The following is a 24,556-nucleotide window of genomic DNA, read 5'->3' as shown; positions in this document are numbered from 1 at the left end:
CAAGAGACCAATGCTAATCCTTCACACCACTTCAATTATTATGAGATTTCCATCTCTTCTTGTTTCCAGCTTTTAAAAGTGAATTAGTACTGATGACGAGGATTGTGCTGCTACAGCTTTTTTAGTTTAGGTACATAGTTTTACCTGAAATGTACACAGAAAGGTAAGTTCTTTTATTAGATAAAGCTGAAACAGTGGAAGAAAAATGGAATAGTAATTGGAATCTGTGTGCCCTTATCACGTCTGAAAAGACTCAGTGTTTGTCTAGTCTGTTAATTATGTAAACCAGTCTAGTGAGAGGTATCTTTCTCTCCAGCTCCATAAGTGTGCTTAATTGTTGTCTGTATGTCACTGTATTTTCAGATGTTACTAGAAGCCAACACAGAAGCACACAAGGGCTGTGCCTTTCCTCCTTGGAAGGCCTTAGTTAACCCGACTGAAATGAACAGAAATCTTTCCACTGCATTTCAGTAAAGCTGTTTTTGTTACAAGTTCCTGTGTTAGGTTTCTTTTACTTCTCTTATAACCAGTTCCCACCCCTCTCTCTCCTAATCCATTCTACACATTTTCCTATATTTGTTTTTTTCTTCTTCAAGTGTAAAGTATGAGGAGAGGCAGAATGAAAAAAAAAAAAAATAAAAATCACACAGCTGTATTTTTAAAGTACTTGCAAAATCTTAAAAATATATAAAAGCATTAAAAATATTGCTTGTTACGCTGTTATATTTTAGAAATAGGCATGCATCACAAGTAAGTATGCTTTTGGTTCAGTTTATTGTAATTTTAAACCTTGTATGTTTGATTTAGATAGAAAGTAGAGTAACTTAAGGCAGAGGACTGGAAATAGAGATAGGAAGTAACTGTAAAACATAACACTATGATGCAATACAATTACACCTTTGGAGTGTAATGGCACTAACAAAAAGGAAATTTACTGAAATACAATTACATCAGAAGAAAACTACTTTAAAAACTACTGTCTCAGAAAATGAAACAAAATAAAGTTCTTTAGTTAGAAAGGTTTTTGCTTAACTAATGTGAAGATCCGTAGTTTAAATAACTTTTATACTGTTTTATATTGCAAAATGCTCATCAAGTTATAAAAGCTTTCATCATCTAAGATATGCTAATAGAAATTAAGTGAAATTATTTTCTAGGCAGAAAAGAACAAAGAACTCTAGTTTCTCCTAGTGCTGCACTTCAACAGCGTTTTAGATACATTACCAAGCCAAGACAAAAAGATAGTTTTACTCTGCTCATGACGCTGGTCCATCTGTGAGCAACTTGATGTCTCAAAGTTAAAACAGCACTAATTATCTTCCCCTACTGATTTATGAGTGAGAATGGTTGTTCCAGCAACTGTCAGAAATCACAAACATCACTTACTAAAGCCCTTTCTTCTGCCTCCATCAAAATTTATTTTCTATGCGCAAGACACAGGGTTATACAGGAGCAACATCAGTCACTTTACAGTAATAAAACAGTAATTGCAGCTTGCTGTGAAAATTCTTCCTCTGGCAGGATCCTAATGGCCTTGGGGAGCCCTTAGAGCTCTTTAGTGTTACCAAGTGGCACAGCTCACAGTCTGTGTTTACCGTAAGCAAATAAAAGGGTCCAAAAAGCAGACTGAAAGCAGAAACATTAATTCCTGTTCTACAAACTCACAAGAGTGAAAATTTGATGTAATTAATCTAGCATATAAATCAAGTTTTAAATTTAAGGTGCAAAGAGGAGACACAGCTCAAGGTCTTGAAACAGATTAAGAGCAAAATTTTAGCTCACATGTGGAGGTCACTTACTGTCAGTCCTAACAAGAAAACTGCAGATTCAGAGTAACACAGAGTCAGGGACTGAGGAATGAGACACCCATTCTGAAAATATACACCTGCACTGAAATTATAGGGAGGATAACAGAAACAGCCTATTGTGTCTCACCCCAACATGAAAGGATAATTACGGAGGAAGAGCAGAGCAGAAAGGAAAAAGCAGGCTACAAGGCTGGATATCATGACAGTAGGGAGATGCATCTTTTTAGGCAGGCCAGGGAATTGTTTCTCTGAAGTTAGAGATTCATAGCTATAGAGAAAGAGAACTGAAAGATTCCTGCATGAAAAGTTGAATTTAATGGTTTTAAGCCGTGAGAAGGTCTGGACATCGGCTATAAATATATTTTTCCTCAATGACTTGCACTTATTGAAAGCACAATGAATTGGAGGTGAGCCTGTTAGTTATATTAGAACCTGATTTCCAAGAAGCACCTGGAGCTCCTAATAAAGCCAATTAAGATAAACATTGTTCATCACATTTGAAAAATCAGGACACTTAATATTACTTGATTCTTGCAGGTTAAGAATCAGTATAATGCGAGACAGATGTAAAATAGCTTTTCTTGGTAATGTTATCTACTGTAATGCTGTACTCACATTAAAATGGTATTACACATCTGCCTCCCCAGAGGAAAAATACCAAGCAGAGAAGAGACCATACATGGTCCTCAGACTGCAAAATTTTCTGTCTCTCCTCAGCCCTGACTGAGAATAGATGACCACATATATTAAGGCAGATTGGAATGAGGAAATCTTTCATCATAATCCATATGCTTAGGACACGCAATGTATGCCATACTCTACTTGAAAATCAGCTCAAAGCTTGCATAAAATACAAAGCTGTGCACATATGGGGAAAGTCTGCATTGCGTCTTAAGCTGCACAGGCAAAATACAGTCCTCGGGAAATGTTTTCTTAAATCTGAAGATGACAAAGTATCCAAAATATTGATTTGCCCAATAATCTCCCACATAAGTAGTCAACCCTTTCTTTATCGAAAAATAAATTTCATACTACAATGGCAAAACACATGAAGACGTTAAAAAAAAAGCAAGATTGTCACAGTACCATAAAGCTATGCGCTGAGGTGAGTGCCCTTAATGGGGCCCATAGAGCAGCTAAAGATTCAGAGACGAGCAGACAGATCCATGCCACTACCCTTCTAGTAATATTTCCTTTATAAGGATTATTACATCTTCTTTTTTTGAATTTATATTAAGATCAGTAAGAACACATCTTGGTGATAACACCTCAGTGAGTTTAGCAGCATGTTAAGATTTACAGCCAATACCTTACTACAGGTTTTTCAAACGTGCAGACAGTGTTACAGCGTGTCCAGCTCCACTGCTGTGAACTGACAATGTGTTGAAACTCGGCTATGAACTGATCTTAAGAACTCATATCTTCGTTTTCCATTAGGCTTATCAAAATACTTTTTGTCAATCCTGTCTGCTGCAGATATTGCCATTTACCCATGCTGCTTTTATTCTATTCAATTTCATTCCTGACCATTTCCTTTCCACTGTTTTCAACAGCTCATTGCTTCATAAAGAATATTTCAACTCCTCCTTTATTTCTTATTTCCATTGACTTTTCCTTTGCTGCTCTTTCAGGCTTTTCATGCTTTGAATATTTTGCATATCACTGGCTAATAGTTGGCTAATTTAAGGTAGTAATTAAATAATTAAAATCCCTCCCTATAAAGAGTCATCTAAAAAACCTGTCAGCAACAGGCTTTTACAAACCAGTGTTCCTGAGGAGATACTTGCCTGAAAACATCATTGTTTTCTTCTACATTTACTAGACCATGAAAAGTCATAACTATACTAGAAATTTATATAATATTGATTCAGTAGCACTTAATCTAAATATCAATCACTATTAAATCACATTTTATTGTTATCAACTTAATACTAATAAATTCAGCTATTTTAGATTTCTGCTCGTGCTTTGCTTTCCATTGTATGGAAGGATAGGTATCTGTTATCTGTGTCTATCTGTCATTTACAAAACTTCAAGTCCTTAACTAAGAAACTTGAGCAAATTAACACCCTCCCCTCCTTGCATTTAGAACAACCAGAAAATCCAGAGCACTAGAACCTTCATTGGCTCTGGGAGGAATTACAGAGCAAATCAGCCTGAGCATGAGACTTCTAATGGAGGAAAAAAATAGTGTCCTCCCAAAGGACTCCTTGTCAAGCATTCCTTTTCGTAAGTTTGATAAAATATTTGTCAGTTACATGCTTTGTGCAACATTTTTAGTTTTGGCCATGTTCTTGCTTCGTCCTCAACAATAGACAAAATGTAATTAATCCTTCTTTGACTGTTTTCAAATTCTGATTATGATTTCTATAACTATACTAATGATTAACTACATTCTTTCAAATATTTTTAATCTTAGTATACATACACACACTGATTTGTTCTTGTTATGCTATGCAACAGGTTTTATGGTATTATTTCTGGTTTACAGGTTGGATGACTCAAACATTTTTGAACAGGAAAACAAAAGAGGAAATGCTACTTTACAGGTTAAAAAATAACATTCTTTAAACAGCAGGAGTCATTTGCAAACACACACAAACCATGTCACAGCAGTCCCGATGGGTGTATAAGAACAACGTGAATCAAAATCTGGTTTTATTTTAAATAAAATATATGTTTGTTTCTATTGAGACAACTCTATTGAATTATTAATACATGTCCTACATGGATATAAGGCCACACATACAAATGGTGACAAACATTCACTCAGGGCAAAAAGTATCACACCATTTTGGTGTGCCAAAAGAACAGGAAAGCTTATCATCATCAATATCTAAAGCCATAGACAAAATGTGTTGATGCTATACTAGACAGGTCACAAAACAGTCAACTATTAATTATTTTAGTTGAACAACCCACAATAAATGTTCACCAGATCATTTAGAGATATTACTATGAAAATGTCCTGGGTATGGCAAAACCCAGAAAGGCTTCTGAGGGCTCTGGAAGTTAGGGGAAAGAGAAGAGGCCCAACAATACCTCACATAGCTCTGAAAACTTGTAAAAATGTGTAAAATACCATTATTTCACTATTTCCAGAACAGCAGCCTTTCTCATTGTTTTTTCACCAGTTTTTATAAAAGAACTCATATGAATTACCACGTGTCAACAACTGGAATAACAAAGCTTACACACACACTCCCTTCAATGACTCCTTTTGCATATAAATGGATGAAAAAACATGCACACAACGCTTTTGGGTTTGTAGTTATGACACAAGCTGAAACTGCCAAGAATCCAGATAAACAATCTAGTACATCAACGCTTAACACAGTGGAATCATAAAAAACCTGTCATGTAGAACTTCAGTGAGATTCGTCCTATAGTGATGGTATTACAGTTTATTTTCAATTTGCTGCACTGATAATTAACTTTTAAATTTTATTAATTTGAATTTTAAAAATTAACATGAATTTCAATTAAAGTTGAATTCTGTAAAATTCCTGTCCATTCCCTTATTTTCTTAAATAAAAAGTACACTGTAAATTTCTGTTGTCTGATAAATTTTCTGGGAGGTATACTGGTTCTGACTGGGTTGCAGTTACATTTCTTCAGAGCAGCTGGTAGAAGTGCTGTGTTTTAGACTTGTGACTAAAACAGTGTTGGGAACACACCAGCGCTGGCCATGGCTGAGCAGTGCTTGCAGTGTCAAGGTTTTCTTTCTTTATCGTTTTCCCACTCAGTTCCCCGCAGCGAGTAGTCTGGGAGGGGTCAAGAAGCTGGGATTGGACCCAAGCTGACCAGAGGGATATTCCATACCATATGAATTCATCCTCACCAAAAAGAGCTGGGGGAAAGGAGGAGGAAGGGGGAGGTTTGTGGTTATAGTATTTGTCTTTCCAAGTAACTACTACGCATGCTGAGATCCTGCTTTCCAGAAAATGGCTTAACAGCTGCCTGCCGATAGGAAGCAGTCAACAAATTCGTGATTTTGCTTTGCTTGCGTGCACCATAGTGCTTCACCTATCAAACTCTCTTTTCAGCTTTCACCCTTCAGCTTTTCTCTTTTCACTCTGCTGGGAGTGAGCAAGTGGCTGGGTGGGGGCTCACCTGCCAGCCCAGGTCAGTGCACCACAGGAGCCGTTTGATTTGCTTTAATTACATGTATATGCCAAGGCTTCAGTCCCAGGCACTGTATCCTTGGACTGACAGCCTCTCTCCAGTTCCCATATTTGCAACAATTGCTCAGTTGCTTTTGGTGGATGCTGTCAGCATTCAGGTCCATGACTAAGGATGGGAGACAAAACTACTTTTTGATTCACTCAAGCATGACTTTAAAATGGAGACTGGAGAACTTTAAAATTCAGACTGGAGAACAGTGAAAATCTTGTTCTCGCATTTTCATGCTATACTCTAAGGACAGCTAAAAGCTTTCCGCTTAAAGACTTATTTCCAAAACTTGATATTAATAACAAAAAAAAAGTCATCTAGAAGAACTAGAGGAAGTTTAACATTCCTAAGATTATTTGTTCCTCTACAAAGAATCCATGACTGCAGTTTAAAACCCAGAAGATTAACAAAAGCCAACAAAGCAGATTAAGTCAGAGGGCAAAAGGAAGACATAGACCCTGCAGAGCGAGAGCACAATTTTATTACCAAGTTTACAGAAATTAATGCTATCTCTATATAAAAAAACCACAAGAAATGGCAGAATGCCCGTAGCTTCAGTTTTTAAACCCATTCCCACACCAATCTGAATTTAAGAAACATTCAGAGTCAAGAAGTATGCAATAGGCCTCTTTTCTTCATCAGCTAGGTTTTAGCTGATGTAGGAATACTGATACATACAGCATTGTGGAAAAATCAATGTGGCTTTTGTGAAAGAAAATCAAATCCTATCCACCTAGTGTTAAGGAATAAACTCACCTATTAGGTGGAAAATACCGTCTAGTAGGATACCCAAAGGACCTCAACCATAAGCTCTTCAAGAAAACAAAACATGAAATAGGAGGGAAGTTCCTCACATGGGTAAGAAACAAGAAAGACGAAATGGGGAGTACGTGACTAATTTTCACACTAGAAGGAATGCAGGGATCCATGCTGATTCATATACTCCTAAGGGATCTCAGGAGTGAGGAAAGGGACAAAGCTGGTCACAAGCACCGCAGAAAAACAAATTATAAGGTGTTAAAAACTATTACAATACCACTTCCTCAGAAAAATCCTGAGCCACAAAATTAACTGACCCTGGGAAAAAACTCTAGGAAATGCCACTTCTTCTATTAAACTGGCTACTGGCAGCGACGAGATCCTAGGCTAAACCACCTCTTTGGTCTGATTTTGTTCAACAACTCTCCTATAGGCTGTGACTTCCTCTCCAGGAATTTTTCCAGAGCTTATTTTCATTCATCTAATGTTCTCGGACAATATAATCCTCTATACAACATTAAAAGTCTTTCAAATTATACCTCAGTGGGATGGATTTCTTTATGGGTAGAGTTCCTCAAGTTTTCTCCTCAAAAGTTTTCTCCAGTACTTATAAGCAATACAGAAATCCAACACAATTTCAAACATTTGTAACCATTATAGAAATAAAGAACTTCCAAGGTTCCTGAATTCCCCAGAAGATCTCTCAAGCCTCCTCTAACACAATATTTGTAAGTTTATCAGTAAATCTATTTGTCTCATTTGTCCTAATATATTCTAGTCCCAAAGGGAAATAATTGAATTTTTTCTTCATTTTTACAGTACTTTAGAACTGGGTCCTTTAATTTAAGTTCTTTCTGCCTTTTGCCAATTTTAAAATTTGCCTACAATGCCTACATAAGCGATACAAAATATGAGCACTTCCTGATTTTGAGAAATGTTTTCCTCTTCACTTGAATATTTCAGGGAGCTTTGCACTTTCTTTGCTAAAGACAATCCCTCTTGACAAGTGTCCCAATTTTATTGTGATCTCTAATGTACCTCAATATTCTTCAAATATCTTCAGATTTTTTTCTGGATATATTACAAATTAATTATTTTCATAACATTAATGATTTTCCTCATTTTTCTGAAGAAATTATTTTTTCTTCTGAAGCTCTAATGAAGTCGTCATGGCTTTGCTCAGCTCCTGTAGCCTCACCCTCCAGCTATTTTAAAAAAAAGAAGTAGTAATGTTCTAATGCATCTGACAAAGTAAAATTTTCAACGAGGAAGGAAAGAGATAGGCTAGACAGAATTTTCCAAAGAAACTGCAACACTTTTCCCACTCATTACCTTGGTCCATTGCTCTTTATCATCAGACCCATGTTTTACTTTCCAGTGAACAATTTCTAGATGCAGAACATAAGTCAGGCTAAGCCCTACCTGACACATAAAAACCTAACATTATGTGCTCTCCTGGACTTGTTCCTCCTGTAGGTAACAGAAAACACTAGTTTTCAAACATAGATTTTAAAAAATACGTGTAAGAAGAAAATATATCTATTTGCCATAAGTACAAAGTATAACAACTCTGCTAGCTCTTTCTTTCACTTCAAGCAGTGACGCTACAGTGCTTTCCTTTTAAACCCCGAGTCGAAGCGAAGAAACTTTCCCTGTGCCGGAGTTGTAGGAATGCATCTTTTCACTCTGGTGAAAATTCTCAAGTCCTCAGAAGAGGTTATCCAAATCTGTATTTTCATCTTCCTTTTGTAGACCTAGTTTAATTGTACAAAATTTCTGCTTTTATTTCTAACACAAAGTGCAATAACCCCACATCTATAGGATTTTAATACTTATTTGTCATATGCCTGAAAAGTATTAAAGATTTCAAGTGCTTCACAACCAGCGACAGTAAAAAGTAACAAGGCTGCTTCATTGAAGGATTTTTACCTTTTTATTTTGCTGGTGCTTACTGTTTGCGGATAGAAATACTGTGTTATTCAAATTTTGTGCTTTTTTCCTTTTTTCTATTTTTTTTTCCCTCCCCAGTTTCACCTCTGAAGGAACTTGTAACTGCTCCATACTCCTCAAGATAGTTTCTCAGGGCTTTTGTAACCGGGAGGTAGGTAGAGGCTATTTCTGATAAATTGTGCTGTTCAGAGTCACTCAGAACTAAGGATGCCCATAGCTATCTGCTTCCTGCAAGAGTTGATTTCTCCACAAAAGGAGAGGAAGGAGCTGATTCTCCAGCCACACCATATCCTTCTAAAAGGTACGGTTCCCTACTACTGTTGGCTTCCCGTGAAGGCCCATATTCAGTTTAAGCATCCTTCCCTCTTCCCATTTATCAGGCCACAGGAACTCCCCAGAACAGAGATTGTCTTTGTTCAGTTGATTTGTACAATGGTGCTTTGATCCCTGGCATGGACTTTAACTCTCACCTAAGCGATTGTGCTGCCTTTGCATCTGTGAAGTGCAGGTTCAGACTCACTGAGTCTGCTACTGTGACCTTTTTCTGTCCAGCTCTGGTCTTCTGCGTTCAGAGACAACAAGTACTTCACCCACTGTGAGAATTACTCAAGTAACTTACAAGTATATGCTATATATTATTAGCACTCTAGCATGAGGTGATTTTGTTGGCTGTACTGATTGCTAGATACTTATCTAACAGACTGACTATGACAATGCAACCAGAGGAAAAGTGGGCAAGAAGGAGGAATGCTAATAATCACATTCTGAAGTACTCAAAGAAAAGAAACGAGGGAAGCAAGAGAAAGATACTGACTGAGATTACACTACTTTCTTAATCATTACTGCCAACAGCATGTTCAGCATTATCCATGTCTTTTTTCAAACTGCAAGATGTTGGCTCTTTTACACAGCTAGAAGAAAGAATTTTTCAGACACCTGCTAACAACAAATAAACATATACTCTGTAGACCTCTTGTGGGATTTTTAATCCTTAAAATAAGTCTTTTGTCAGCTTGTGGAAGGCAAGGGAAGGAAAGTCGGAAAATCTTGTTATTGGAGACAGCAATGGACGGTAAAACCAAGTGATATAGTGCCAAAGTACTGTAATCCTAGTAGCTATTGATACTTAGGAGCACGAAAGCAGCTTTTTGAATTTGCCCTTAAGAACTACTGTAATCTGTGAAAGACTGATGCATGCAACTATCTACAGGTCAAAAGGAGTTCTCTGAACAGGGACTGCACTTAGCTGCATGTATTATAAACATCTGCTGACACCTGTAGTCTCAAACAAACCATGAAAAGAACTAGCAGGTTCTTCTAACACAGAGAATCTGACCTATTTCCCTGAACCAGGTACTTATCTGTCAGTTAAAATTTTACCGCTTATTGCTGCAGGTATTTGCAACTGTTATCTCTTACTATCTCCAAGATAAATTAGAGGTTTACATTTTTGTTTTAAACTGAAGCTTTTTTAAAATACAACCACCAATGTGGCATTTTGCTTATAATCAACTTTCCACTCTATGTGGAAAAAGCTTACACAAACATGTTTTAACAGAGAATTTAGAAAATAAGGTAAGTAGGAAAGCACGATGAAAATTGAAAATCATAGGAAGATTCATATTTTCTAGAGCTTTAAACTACCACTAACTTATTTTTAGTTAAATTGATTAAACTTAATTGATTTTAGTTAAATTAGACTTCAAGTTGAAGATGTGACTTTTGTGTTTACCCCAGCAATGATGAACACCTGCTGTGAACTGAACCACGTATGCTACAATGAACTAAAATTTTTTTCTTCACTCAACAAGCCCGGAATGACTCCTTTTCAAATTTGCAGAAAATATGTCAAGACCATATGCTCCACTTAACAATTGCTAAAAGCAGACCAAACATGAATTTAACTGGTGTTTACCAGGTAAGTATTCCACTTCCTGTGTACTGAAAAAGAAAAAAAAAGACACCAGGATACATGGCCCTGTGGCAAGAAGAAAAGAAGAATGGTTGATATTTGAGAGCAGCATTTCATAATTATTTTTCATCTAAACTAATTTCTTCCTTTCTTCCTGCTTTCTCCTACCATGCTCTGCAATTTCATTTATACTTGCTACTACAGCATGCAAAATTCAACAGTCTTACACTATGTTAATAAAACAGGCAGGATGAACATCGTAGTTAAAACCTCAGACAGACACACAGGTTATCTGGTTGACTGCTAAGTCTGCTGAAGTTTCCCTGCTCAGCCTTCAACAAGTAACAACCTCACGTGCCTCAGCCTGTCTTGAGGGGAGGGAAGAAAGTAATAATACCTTCTTTGTCCGGTTAGCTCTTCAGAGAGGGGACCCACTTATGCATATACACACACACACACTCACACACATCCTGTCCCACATAAAGAACCTCTACTTCAGCTCAGGCTAAGAGTAGCCACTATAAAGTAAAAACCAGCAAAATTTAAAAGTTACATTCCCACAACTCCTACAAAAAGAGAAGAGCTCACTGATCAAAAGAGTATCTTTGCTGTTAAGCACCTGAACAAAGTTTACAATCATTGGGGGACTGCTAAGATAAACCAAGCAAGTTGAGAAGAAGTACAGCTCCTTTTATAACCACTCGTGTAGCAGTACACCACAGCTGGCTGACAGGAAACCTCTTGAATATAACCTGCCATAGTCTGCACAGCAAAAAGTTCTGCAGTTTATGAGATTACAGGGGTAAAACCAAATATACAAGATTTGAATACATCCCCAGAAAGTTTTCACTTCTTCTCGTCATGGTACTGCTACAATCAACAGACACTGAAAAGCTGCGTGAAGTTAAAAGATCTTTTGAATACCTGTCAGAAGAAAGAGTCATTTCTTAAAGAATTTAATTCCCTCCTTGCTTCATTTACATCTAATTATTGTCCCCTAAGCACACACAAGCATCTTCAGCAGCACTAAAGACTAAATATTAATTGTATGTTTTCTTTATAATAAAAACATATTCAAGAAGTATTAAGTACTATACAAAACTGTGTCACTTCATCATATAAGCTTAATTTTATTCCTATGTATTATCCCAAAATATCTTTATAACTTTTAAGTGCCCATCAGTTTCTTCAGTACAGTTCCACTTCAGTTCTGTTGTCTTTGTTCCTTACTCTTTTGCCTCAGTTACTATACACTATTAACACTTTCACTGAGAATGCGTTTTGCTTCCTCCTACTCCTTTTCCTGTGCTGTTGATTAGTGTCTTCATCCTCTTCTAAGCTTGAAGAAAACCTTTTTTTTTCCCCTCCCTTTCCCCCCCCCTTTTTTTTCTATTGTCCTTAGAGGATTATCACTGATGATTTTCCAGTTGGGATGGGTCAGATGAAGGTAAAGGATCTCAAATACGATGTTAGATGTATGCTCTCCTACCCTACAAAATTAACTTCTATTTTAGTTACATTGTCTGCCTCAAACCTTTTGCACTATCTTCTGCAACTTTCTGTTCTCCAGCTCCAGGGACACTTAACTCTGTTGCTGTCCCTCCTAGGACTCTTCAATTACATGGGCCAAGTTCTTGCAGGCACTGCAGAACTGGCATAAAAATTGCTGCTTTGCACAGAGGAGGGTTTCTACTGACTACCTGGCTGCATCTATGCAGTCTTCCCTATTAACCCACTAAGAACCTGTAGGGAGGCACCTGCCTTGATCACCGATTTACTGCATCTGTCATGAGGTATGGGCTCTCAACTCCTTTGATAGACAGCAATTCCAAAATTCACAGTCAGAGAAAGTGTCCAGACACCTGCACTAGGAATACCAGATGCAACAAACACATTGGGTTATGACACAATAGCAGCAATTTTCCTGAGAACAACCCAAAAGCTCCCCCCTTTCAGAAGCTCTCAAGCTATATTCAACTACTATATTTCTTCATTTTTCCTCTTTTCTCATGTGCCCAAGCTTGATAGCTTTATCTGAACGCCTCTCCATTCTTCAAAAGGACGTACTTCCCAAGCTATGCGTTTCTACTCAGTCCAAACCCTTTTGCTTCCCATTATAAGCCAGTTATGGGAAGAGTAAGAAAGCACTGTTCTTTCTCCTTCTAAATGGGACTTAGATCAGTGCCAGGATTCTCTTTTCCCACTGCTTCTTCCTCCCTTTAACCCATAACAAAGAGGGAAGAAATTATCATTGCTTTTACACAGCTTCACACCTCTAGAGATAGTCAATTAAAAAAAAAGCATAGGCCACATGCAGTAATATAAATATCATTTGCTCAGACAGTCTTGAGAAACCAAAGGAACTGGTCATGCTAGAAAAAAACTGCTCTCGTGCACAACTGAGGATGAAGCCTCTTAATTTTTTTTTCTTTCAGTTATTTTTCACTGTGAAAAATTCAACAGCAAAATTTCTATATCTATTTTTTTCTTTAACCGCCCCTCAAACAAACAAATAGCACAACAAAACAGAGAAAATCAAATGCTTGAATCTAGTCTGTTTACAAATCAAAGACAAGAGCTGACCAAAAGAACAGACTTTGATAGGAAATAGGAAAGGTCACTATATATCAGAAAGAGTAAAACACGAGCTCCCAAAGTGGTTCTGCTTTCTTACTAATCCAGCAGCAAGTCTCAAGTTAAATACTGTAATCATGCCAGTCATTAGTTACTGTTCAGCCTCCCGTTTCCAGCCCGGAAATTAGTCTGCTCAGAGCCCAGATAGCTGAACAAGCAGTCACGTTTTATCATATAACTGAGGCTGGGAGGCCAAACTGAAAGCAAGCTACGTATGTTCTGTATTAGGAAAAAAATACTTAATTTAAAAGAACTCAATTTACAGAACAATAAAAAGTATGCACTTAAAACACAGCAATGTAGAAAAGAAAAATCTTTTAACTCTGATGTTATTTGCAAGGGAAGTTCACATAACCTTAAACTATAAAATTTTAGTTAAAGAGTTATGAACTGTTGCTAAACTCAGTTTTCAATTAAACTACTGCATCCAACGGATGAAGAAATCATTGCGTTTTGCATTTTGTTGGAAAGCAAAAATTCTTATTAGGGTAAAAGCGTAAATTACAAATTACTATTGAACAGAATAGGTATTTAAGGTATATCTTTTACAGTTTTCTCATGTACTCCAGATCATGTAAAGCATAAAAAATATGAACATTTACAATTACCCTATTAGAGACTTGTTATTGTCATTACCAAGATATACTACAGGAGCTATCTTTCTTTAACTGAGTATAGCACAATAAATTAGTAACAACTTATTTTTCTGAATATGAGAAAGTCGAGGCAATAGCAAAATAAGAAATTAGGTGAAATTTTACTTAGCCTTGTTCACTGTTGTAAAAGTATATTATATTAGATTAGGTATGCAAATTATACAAGCAATTATACATATTACATGTATGATATATTTTTGTGACAGTGACAGAAGTAAATTTGGCTTACTACCTCCAATTTCAAGTAAGGAAATTTAAACTTATAATAACTCCCTTTCCAAATAGCCATGTAATGTATCTTAAATCTCATATAGCAATAGCATTCTACACACAGAATTGAATGGCTAAGACCTTCAAGGATAGCTACGAAATATAGATGCCAGCTGCTTACACTGGGGACAAAAAGCAAGCTTACCAAGTTGTCTGGCAATAAATAAAAAAAATCTGAATGCAATGAATTTAAAAAAACCCAACAATTTGCAATGTTACAATTCTATCACTATAGAGTTCAGTTACAGCTATCATCCATCTTGGATACACAGCTTAGGCTGTTGGATTTGGACAGATGTAAGCTTCATGTGAACTAAGGCTTAAACTACAAAGCAACCTAACATTGTCCAATCCCTTGAAAATCCATCCTAAACTGACAGACTTGGTAGTCTCTTATTTTACCTAGAAGGCAGTTGTATATTCTACAAAGACATATTTCTGAAAATGCCTGTAAATATTAACAGAATTTTTAACAGAATAATGCTTCCTATTTCCCCACTAACCAAGATTTGAGTCCTTGCGCTAGGTTCAAAAGAAGCAACTACAGAGAACAGGCTAGATGTAACACGTAACAGCAAAACCTAAACCAACAGTGATGAATAGAAGTCTGTAAATCTGTTTTTAAGAATGAAAGTGACAAGCAATTAGAGACAAAGAAACAAAATAATCCTTTACATTTCTCTGTTGCTTGTGACATCTAGTGAGTACACAAGCCAGTTTAGAAGAGCAAACAAGAAACTCCTGTTTTTCAGTGTTTGGTTTAGATACTTCCTTCATCTACAAGGAAATTATTTGCATTTCACAGTTAGCAAATGTAAAAAATGGTGCAAGATATTTTCACAATTTATATACAGCTTTGCTCACCTCAGAGCTGAATTTGAAACAGAGAATTCCAGAATTCCCTTCAGAAGCCATTCCCAAACACATGAATGACAAGAAGGTGTTTGGGAGCAGCCAGCACGGGCTTACCAAGGGCAAATGTTACCACTGCTTTCATCCCTGAGGTCACTGGTGCCAAAGACAAGGAGAGGGCAGTGGATGTTGTTTGACTTGAGCAAGGCTTTTGAGAAAGGCTTCCACAGAGAGATGGTTATTGGTGAGATATAGGCTAAACAAGTGAACAACAGACAAGGAAAGTGGAAAATCGGCTGAACTGCCGCCTCAGAGAGTTGCTGTGATCAGCAAAGTCTTGCCAGAGGCCAGGAAACTAGTGCAGGCCCCCAAGGATGGGTACTGGGACAAATAACAGTGCAAGGGAGGGCCACCAGGTTGGTGAGGGAGCTGGAAAATCTGCTGTATGTGGAGAAGCTGAGGGATCTGAGTTCATCCAGCCTTAAGAAGGGAAGGTTTCAAGGGGACTTTATTGCCGCCTATAACTACCTGTTCAGGGGATACAGAGAAATTGAAGCCAGGCTCTTCTTGGAGGCTCACAGCAATCAGGCAAAAGGCAATACGATTTTATTTATTTATTTATTTATTTTACCATGAGGGTGGTGAAATACTGGAATAGGTTGTCCAGAGGTGTTGTGGAATCTCCATCCTAGAAGGTGTTCAAAACCTGGCTGGACGTGGACCTGCGCCGGCTGATCTGATTAGGCCTGTTTTGAGCAGGTATTGGACTAGATGGCCTGTGGAGGTCCTTTCTGATTTAAATTATTCTATCAATCTAGAGAAGTCTACTTCCGTCCTGAGTGGGTGTCTCATCCACTGCTACTGTGAGTTAAGAATGTGACTTTATTTTCTACTAATGCAAATGATCCCATCTCTCTTTTTAGTACCGACAACCTTTTCAATATTTTAAAGGAGTAAGATAACAATGCATAACAGTACTCAGCATTTCACACTATGGCTGCTTAGTTCTTTAGTACTGTTTTTGATTAGAACATGTTTTTGATGAGAACATGTTTTTGCAAACACACCAACTTGGAGGAAGACAAATAATATTTCTTCTAAGCTTTTCAGCATTATCTTTGATTATTTTTGAAAACTTCATGTTAAAGGATGTCTAACATTACTGTTTTGATAAGCAATTCTCACAATATCCACTCATTAAAAATCCATTCTAAATAGACAGTAATTTGGGTTACTTGTAGTTTAATGTACACAGAATACGTTCTACAATTATATCTGATGTTGAGCAGTTCTACACTACTGTTTTTCCACAGTCTTGGTTTAAAAATACAAACAATGCTCCAGTTTATTAAAAAGCAAGAAGTGTAGATTTCTGAGAGTGGAAGTAAGTTTATTCTAAGCCACTATATATGGACTTAGTGCCTTAATTATTTGTGTGTTAATCACATAGTGTAAAGCTAAAAATGTTTCATTCACCATCATTAAAACTGACTTTGTCAGTATCTCTAAGCCCATAAAAAAAGGCTGAGGGATTTCTCCATAAAATTTTAAAATGAAATCCTAGTTTAGTCCCTAATTCATGAAAGGACAGTAAGTTAAGCCATGTTTAAGATGTTTTCTTCAATAACAATGGGTGTAGGAACTGATCTCAGTATTATGGTAATTGGTTATTTTTTCACTCCACCTATTTCTCCTATAGGATAGGACTAACTAGAGCAAGTAACTTCCCAAGTTCCTTTTATGAAGGAGGTGTTATACAGAAAAAAATTCCTTCAATTAGTTACACTTACGCAATTCTAACACCATCAGCAATTCAGCTGTAATGCTATCTCACGTAGTTGAGAGAAAAAGATAGCTCATCTTTTAATTATTATACAAACAAAATATGCAGCCTGAATTAGCTCAAATACCTACCAATTATGACAGCTTTTTACTTGCTGAAATGTGGCTACCAGACTAAAAAAGGAAGACACATTCTAAAGTTACAAATAATAAATGGCTTACTGGAAGCTTACTGTCTCAGCCAGAAAATACACAGCATAAAATATGTACACACTGTATTGTTCCATATAACTGCTCATAATTTCCTTTCTCATTTATTTCTTTTACCTCTTTCACATTGAGGGCCAGTAAATCCGTAGACACATGCACAGCGACTAGGTCCAATACACCGTCCTCCATTCTGGCAGCCATTTTCACAGACAGCTTTAATTAACAAAAAAAAAGTCTTAAATGTTATGATATTTCAAAAATTACTGTATGTGGTATTCAAAAGTGATTTTTTTCCTTTCAACTGCTTTAAGTCTTTCTGGATCTGAAGATCAAACTGATCTCTTTCCTATCTATCATCACCAACAAAAATGATTGTTCAAGTCAAATTCCATTAGCCCAAATTCCATTGGCACCTGCTTAATGCTAATTGCAAGCAGTTGTTTAATTAATCATCTTCAGCACAGATTCTTAGCAGATGTTTAACTTAAGTATATTTTTAAGCAGTTGTGCAGCTCTAGTCACTAATCATAAGAATTTATATCCATCAAAGTTAGCAGATAAAAAAAATCAACTATTTTGAGGTTTTTTGAGCACGCTAAGTTGTGCTATTCAGTCACAACAAAAACAAACCTTTCAAGAAGGGAAGCTTGGGGAGTCTGAGACAGATAATTCTCTCAGAGCTGACACTGCTGGCAGAAGAAGTGATTTTTCTTCTCACTTTCTCAAAGCAAGTGAAAATAATTACCGGTTTAGCTCATCTTTTGAGTACCTTCAAACACTGTGTTTCCTAAAAAAATCCCAACAAGAAATAAAACTATTTGGGGGGAGTATAAATCCCTAGCATATATAGATTGAGAAGGTACTTTACAGTTGAGGGCCTTCAGAGCACCCGCTCATACTATTTACCAATGGTGTGAATCAAGAACAAAGCCTCCTGCCAAAGCACTGAAATCTTGTCAATTTGAAAGGAAGATAGTTTTTCAGCAAGGCTGAGTAATACCACTAAAAGAGTGCTTTAACTAACTAATTCTGCATATTTTCAGGCTCATTGCTTCCAGGACATATAGCCTAGTTCAGAGGTAGCACATGTTCCAGATCAAAGTATTTCACCTTACAGGACAGCCCCACTGTTTTTAAATGGCTCTGAACAGCAGCAAAGAGATTTTGGTGCAGAAGTCTCTAGGCTGCCCTCCCACACAGGTCTGCCCAGTTTGAAGGTGGCATCTGTAATATATTTGAGTACCCACTGCAAAAGAAGCTTGGCTAAATCTTCCAAACTGGAAAAAAATGTACACACGCCTTCTACATCACCATGGGGAACATAAAATACACTGTTACGTGGAAACATGATAAAGCCTTACTTCTTATCAAGAACTATTACACTGAATTATTTTTTTACTGAGAATGCATATCATGCATAAAATGAAGTTACTTTTCTGCATGTGCTACATTACTGAATTAATGGACAATGACATTTAAGTGAAACAATTAACTTCAACAGATTAAAGACAGAATTACACTTTAGTAAAAAGAAATAAAGACATATTTATATTTTTCAGACATTCATTCCATACTGCGTCTAGAAGACAAATACTCAATCTTACTTGGAATTTTAACTATCCTGTACACTGAGACCAATCTCCTGAGTTTGTTAAGATTTTCTGGATTGCTTTAGAGCCACTGTTTGAAAATTCAATCTTCTTTTCATTTATTCACTGGGAATATGCCCTGTCTGAGAGCATTTAGATGTTGACCCAGCACTTTAAAGTTACCAGGAAGGGGCCAGCAACTTTTAAAGCAGGGTCACATTTTAGGATTACAATTATAACCTAAAATTTTACAGAATTTTATCCAGGTAGAAATAAAGCAACAACAAGACTGCTCTCCAGCATCTGTAAAAATCACTAAGACGAAAGGATGTTCTTTCACACTATTCAGTCTAACTGTTCTTTGCATAGCTGCCTTTTGTTTGTCTCTAGTTCCTTCAGACTACCTTCAGCAATTAATTTCTTGGCTAATTAGTAGCCGTCTGGCCTCAGAATGCACTTTGAGTCTTTCTTCATCCCTGCAGCCTTTAGTGATTTTTATTGTTTGCTAAATCTGTATAGCTTGTAAACACTGTACTGTGACAGGTAGAGCTGTGCAAACAATTGACTTTCTAGCTTGTCTGCCAAATCAAAAAGGTATTCAAAAGCTTAAACTATATTTAACCTTTTTCCTTAGTCAAGGAGAAAACAGAAAAACATGCTTTAACCTAGCAGTTAGGCTGTTCTTCTGAGATGGAGAAACTTCATCAATGAGAATGAAAAATTATAGCGATCACCTGGTGAGAAAAGGAGTGTGGGACATACACTGCCATTGCTCGCAAAGGCTTTTCCAAAACTATCTGGTGAATTCAATCCCTAATTTGAATTTTAGAGAAAATAAATGCACTTCATGTATGAACTGATTTTCAGCTAAACATTATACCCCAAAATAGCAGTAAATTTCTCACAGACGTTTCATTATATTTCAGCATATTGGCTTTTTAAATTTCCTATTCTACCTAGATAAGGCTAACTTGCAGGACTTAGGTGGATTTAATTTTAGATGCAACAGAGCAGTTACTTACGCTGCCCACAGTAAGTTCCAACGTAGCCCTTCTGGCACTGGCACCGGTCATCCGCACATGTGCCACCATTCATGCACCTGATGCTGCACTGTTGTACTGCAGCAGAGCCCAGTCAGAGAGATACCAGTGTTAAAGAAAAACACCACATTGGGAAGGAAATGTGGATAAAATAGAGACATTTGAAAGAAGATGTCAGTTTTGCACAATATATGATATGTATTCAGGTGTACACTTAAGGTGTTCTAGTAACAAGTTGTTCTGGAAACCAAAGCTATCCAAGGTGTTCCTATTAGTCATTCATTATTTTAAAAGCAACCATGAAGAGTGTTCTTTTAGAGTTTTCCATTAATATATTTATCAACTTAGAACTTTTGATTATCTTGGAGGCTGTACAATCTTCATTTCCAAGGAAAACAGACTTGAAAATGTTAATACCACACACATTTATATTTAAACTTGCTTATCTCTTTGAACATGTATTTTTTTTCCAGTTTGTCACACAGAGTAAATATGCACACGTAATATATCAAACTTAATAAAAAACTGGAAATATACCAAAGTATAAGTTACATGCAGGTATGCAGTAATGAAAAGTTAGTTTTAAAGGGTTTACACAGTAGTTATTTCTGAGATGACACTCAAAGAGAACTACTTAAAAAGAAATCTCTAATAAAAATAAATATAGTAAGTCCTTACTGGATTTTGATCCACAAGTAGGTGATATTTGTCCATCTGCACAAGTACACATGTTAGGACGGGAACAAAATCCATCACCACAGCTATTTCTACAAATTGCTGAGGAAGAACACAAAAAGACAATGATTAACAGTAACCTTAGACTTAAACTACAAGGAAAATAAAAAGTTAAAAGTATGTTAACAGCTTCCTTTTTAAAAAAAACCAAAACCAAACCAACACAAAAACAGCCCAACACTTGAATGCTCAGTTCATTGGGACAGTTAATACACATGGAAAAGTAATTTTAAGCTAAATAAAGTAAACTGAATTTTGGTAAAATAGGTATCTCTGACAAATTTAAAGACAAACAGAATCGAATATGTTTGTCTTTATTCAAACACTGGTCTGACCACTGAAATCAGATAATCAACCCTTTCCCTAATTGGATACCAGTGTATTACACAAGTAATGTAAAATTGTTAAAATTATATATTTTAGACCACAAGATCCATAGAAAACTTTACCAAGAATCCAAGATTAGAATTAATATAAACAATATAGATCATAAATGCCAATTTATAGTATGGCTCCTCTCTTATAATTGCTATTTTAGAAGCATTTTAGGGTCTCTTTTTTCTAAAATTATCTATCCTGTACACAGAGCTGTTTTGTGGGAATTCAATTTCCAAATGCTGGGCTTTGGAGATTCTGTATAGTTTCCCTAAATACAGTTTTTTTGTACTTAAATATTTCCACATTGTCATTTAGAAACTAATTATGAAAATCTCAGGGAAGCGTGTCCACACCGTATTATGTGTGCACAACGTGCATGCCGTTACACTACCCCCTGATGCATTAAGATCATGCCTTCCCTTCTTGCTCACCAGCCAAGGGAGCTCCATTGCACAAAGGAACAACAAAACCGGAAAAGAGTTAAATGCCAAATCCAGATTCTAAAGGAGCTCCAAATGAATACATCAAAATAATCTGCTGGATTAGCAAACACACCGAAAGAGAGCCTAAAACATTTAAAGCCAGCACGGCACAGGAGGATCTCAAAAACACCTATGGTGCAAGAGACAGCTTGGAAAGCAAAACAAAACCCAAGCAAGATTCACAGTTTCTTTGTAAGTAACTCTGGGGTTTTGAGAGAATCTGGAAGCACATCTCCACTGAAGGACTACAAAGCCAACAAACACCTCCAGTAGATAATCTGCCAAGAATACACCTACTACCTAAAAAAACTGTCTATATACATTAAAAGGAAAGAAAAAAAAGCACCTGGCCATATACTTTAAAAAAAAAAGCAAGCAGACACAAGATCTTTCCCAGAATGCCTGTGTTCCACTTCCAATTTAGAAAAACATGCATAAATGAGATGCAACTCCCGTAAGGAAGCATACTGTTTTCTTGCCCCATTACATAAGTTCAAATATGCTCCCAGCAAAATTTTCACGCTTTCTCCACCTTTTACCCTTTCTCCACCAAATTAGGAACTGTGTGCTGATGCCAAACTTGACCAAACCAGACCAGATTTTGTAAACTTGTCTCCTCCTTAACGTGGTCCAATAAAGGCCAGATTTTTTTTTTAATTATTTTTTTTACAAAAGAGGAGTAGACAAAGCCACATTAGTGGTCCATTGACACCACCATCAAAAAGAGGCAATATGGATCATCTACATTTATCGTTAAATTCCCCTATAACTATGCCCTAAATATGAAGGCTTTGAGGTTAAAGAGTTTGTGGGATTTTGCTATTTAGTTGAAATCAGAGACATACCACTGACCGATATGAAATAGCTTTTCCATTAGCAGGTATTAAAGTGAGAAACAGGACTTGGATTTAAAGCATTTGACAAACATATGAACAAGGCTGTTTTCCTTCTATCACTGTTCAGTCCACCGTTATACAACGTAGCTCTAACTCCTGATTAAGCGAGTTCGACCATTTTGTTAGTTTATTATCTGTTAAGCAATATGTTTTTCATCAACTGAAAGCACATTCTAAATATGCTTTCATCAATACAGTTTATTTTATTTAGAGAAAAAATCAACCCAGCTAGACTTTTGGTTTTTTTAGATAAAAGATCACTTTTAATCATAAATATGTCACAGACTGCCAACAGCCATCATCATGTTATCAACTGAAAACACTGTAAGGTCAGAATGGTTTCCTGTTGACCCACCACCAGCTCATAGATCTCTCTTCATGAAATACTTTAAAATCACCAGTTACAATCTGCACTAATTATAATCAACACATCTCCAGTAAGTTTGCTAGCTTGTCCATCATCCTGTGCAGGAGGCTTTGTTTAACTGAACAGCTGTAGCTAGAGAGACCATCATGTCAGCAAGTGTTTAATGTGAGCATAGAAATCTGTGCTCTTAAACCTGCACCAAAAATACAAATAGAAAAGTGTCACAGCCGGTCTTACACACGGTCTGGCAAAATCATTCACCCTTCAAGTATGTTAAGAGAGCTGCAATTAAATTACAGGAAGTAAACATGAGCTAAAAGATGACATTTGTGCAGATAAATTAATAGTAAATCAAAGATTTACTATTATGTAGACGTGAAGACACCCGAGACTGAGGTCTCTAAGAGGCACTGAGAGTCACAATTTAAGGATAATTATAAGGATTTCTGAAAGCATCTATAATCATTGTCTCTCCCTGATTTTATTCCAGCTAGACACCCAGCTGAATTTGAAAAATCTGTCAACAGCATATTGGGCAGCCTAAATCCATTTTAAAAACTCGGCTTTATATTTAAGTAAGCCAGTATCATAAGATATTCTAAATGTGAACTGCACATTTTGAGGAGCTCCTCCTATTCCACAGTGGTATTGATGTCAGTACCTTCCTCTGAATAACAAGGTTAACCTTTGCTTGGAAATGGTAGGTCAACCTTAGATGAAAATCAGTGATACATGGCACAGTTATAAGAATATTAGCAAGGCAAGTTTACTCATGTAAAATGAATAGATGTGAACAGGCTGATACTCTTCAATCATAAGGCAACAGCCCAAGAGTCACCTTTAAGTTTTGCAGATCCTAGCCTACCACCCACTCCTTCCCTACTTTAGTCCTGGATGTCTGTAGTTTGTTAGATAGAGTATTACAAAGATCTTCACTGTTTACATAAAGCACAATGCGCCTGTGAACCTGAATTCTGAAGCTAAGCATACTTCCTAGCAAAAGAAATGGTGACAGGATAGGATGAATGGGAATAGACTCACATTAAAATTCAAGGACTATAAAAAGCTTAACATGTGTCTAGTATCAGCTTTTATCCAACAGACAGAAAATTCAACTTCTCTTTTCTTTCTAGGCAGACAACATTCCTTAACCAGAGTACTGAGCAGATTTACTCCCCTCTTTTTTTGTTTTTTGCCAAGCCATGTCAACAGCTACATCTGTCAGCACAGTACCTATGATGACCAAGCAGTAATCTGAGTCTACATGCTTTATAGCTATTAGAACACAACTGAAAATGACAGGCAAGAGAATAAGCATCCCAGATGTAAAAAAGTTTTCTATTTGATTGTAATTCCAAGCCTAGCACAGAAGTTTCACAAGATTTTAAATCTGATTTGCTTTATATCAAGACCTTTTGAGTTTTTTTCCTGTTACTATAGCTGATTTTTTGATGTATGGAAACTTTCTTCCTTCGTTGTCATGTTCTTTGCTTTAAAAAACTAAGTGGAGACATGCCTCTTGTGAGGACACCAAAGAAAATACAGCAATTTTGCCAGTCTTTCGATTACAGGACACATGGACCTGTAAATCCACCTTCTTTTTTTTCTTTTTCTTCCTTTTAAAAATAAGGCAAAAGACAGAAATTAATTCTATTTTCTCATACTGAACTGAGTAGTAACGCACAGAAGAATCATTATTTTTATTATTACCCTTAGGGCAGTAGAGACTTGAAGTCAGACACTTACGAACAATGCACTGATTTCCTCCAGGGAGCGTTTTCCATCCAGGGCAACAGTACGAATGGAATCTAGAGCCACACACATTTGGCCTGTCACACAGACAAACAAATAAATGAATGTACAAAAACACAGATCAGTGTAAATACAATACAAAGTTTTACGTACACAGAAGGGAAGAAGTCAGACCCATGAAACAAAAAAAGTGTATAGCAAAGATGTCTACAAAAAATCCTCCCCAAAGGAACAAAATCTTCCTCCCCTGTGAGGAGTTCCAAGCCATTTTATTTTGTCTTAGTTCAACCAGTCAGTATAAAGAGGAGAGG

At 36.6% G+C, this 24,556-nt stretch overlaps 1 protein-coding gene across 1 annotated transcript in view; it reads right to left on the bottom strand.

Moving 5' to 3' along the window:
* Positions 1-24,322, bottom strand: part of LOC114818851 (fibrillin-2-like) — a gene marked incomplete at both ends in the record, with an annotated part of 50,900 nt that extends 26,578 nt beyond the window's left edge. The window contains 3 exons of the mRNA XM_029086491.1: positions 17,124-17,219; positions 20,314-20,412; positions 24,240-24,322. Coding sequence (XP_028942324.1) covers positions 17,124-17,219; positions 20,314-20,412; positions 24,240-24,322 — 278 coding nt within the window. The remainder of the gene's footprint in view (positions 1-17,123; positions 17,220-20,313; positions 20,413-24,239) is intronic.
* Between the last annotated feature and the right edge of the window lie 234 nt (positions 24,323-24,556).

Source organism: Antrostomus carolinensis, unplaced genomic scaffold, assembly GCF_000700745.2.
Source record: "Antrostomus carolinensis isolate BGI_N321 unplaced genomic scaffold, ASM70074v2 scaffold15698, whole genome shotgun sequence".
NCBI classification, from domain to species: domain Eukaryota; kingdom Metazoa; phylum Chordata; class Aves; order Caprimulgiformes; family Caprimulgidae; genus Antrostomus; species Antrostomus carolinensis.
The sequence above is the reverse complement of the archived record's forward strand: the minus strand, read 5'-3'. Positions and strand labels throughout refer to the sequence as shown.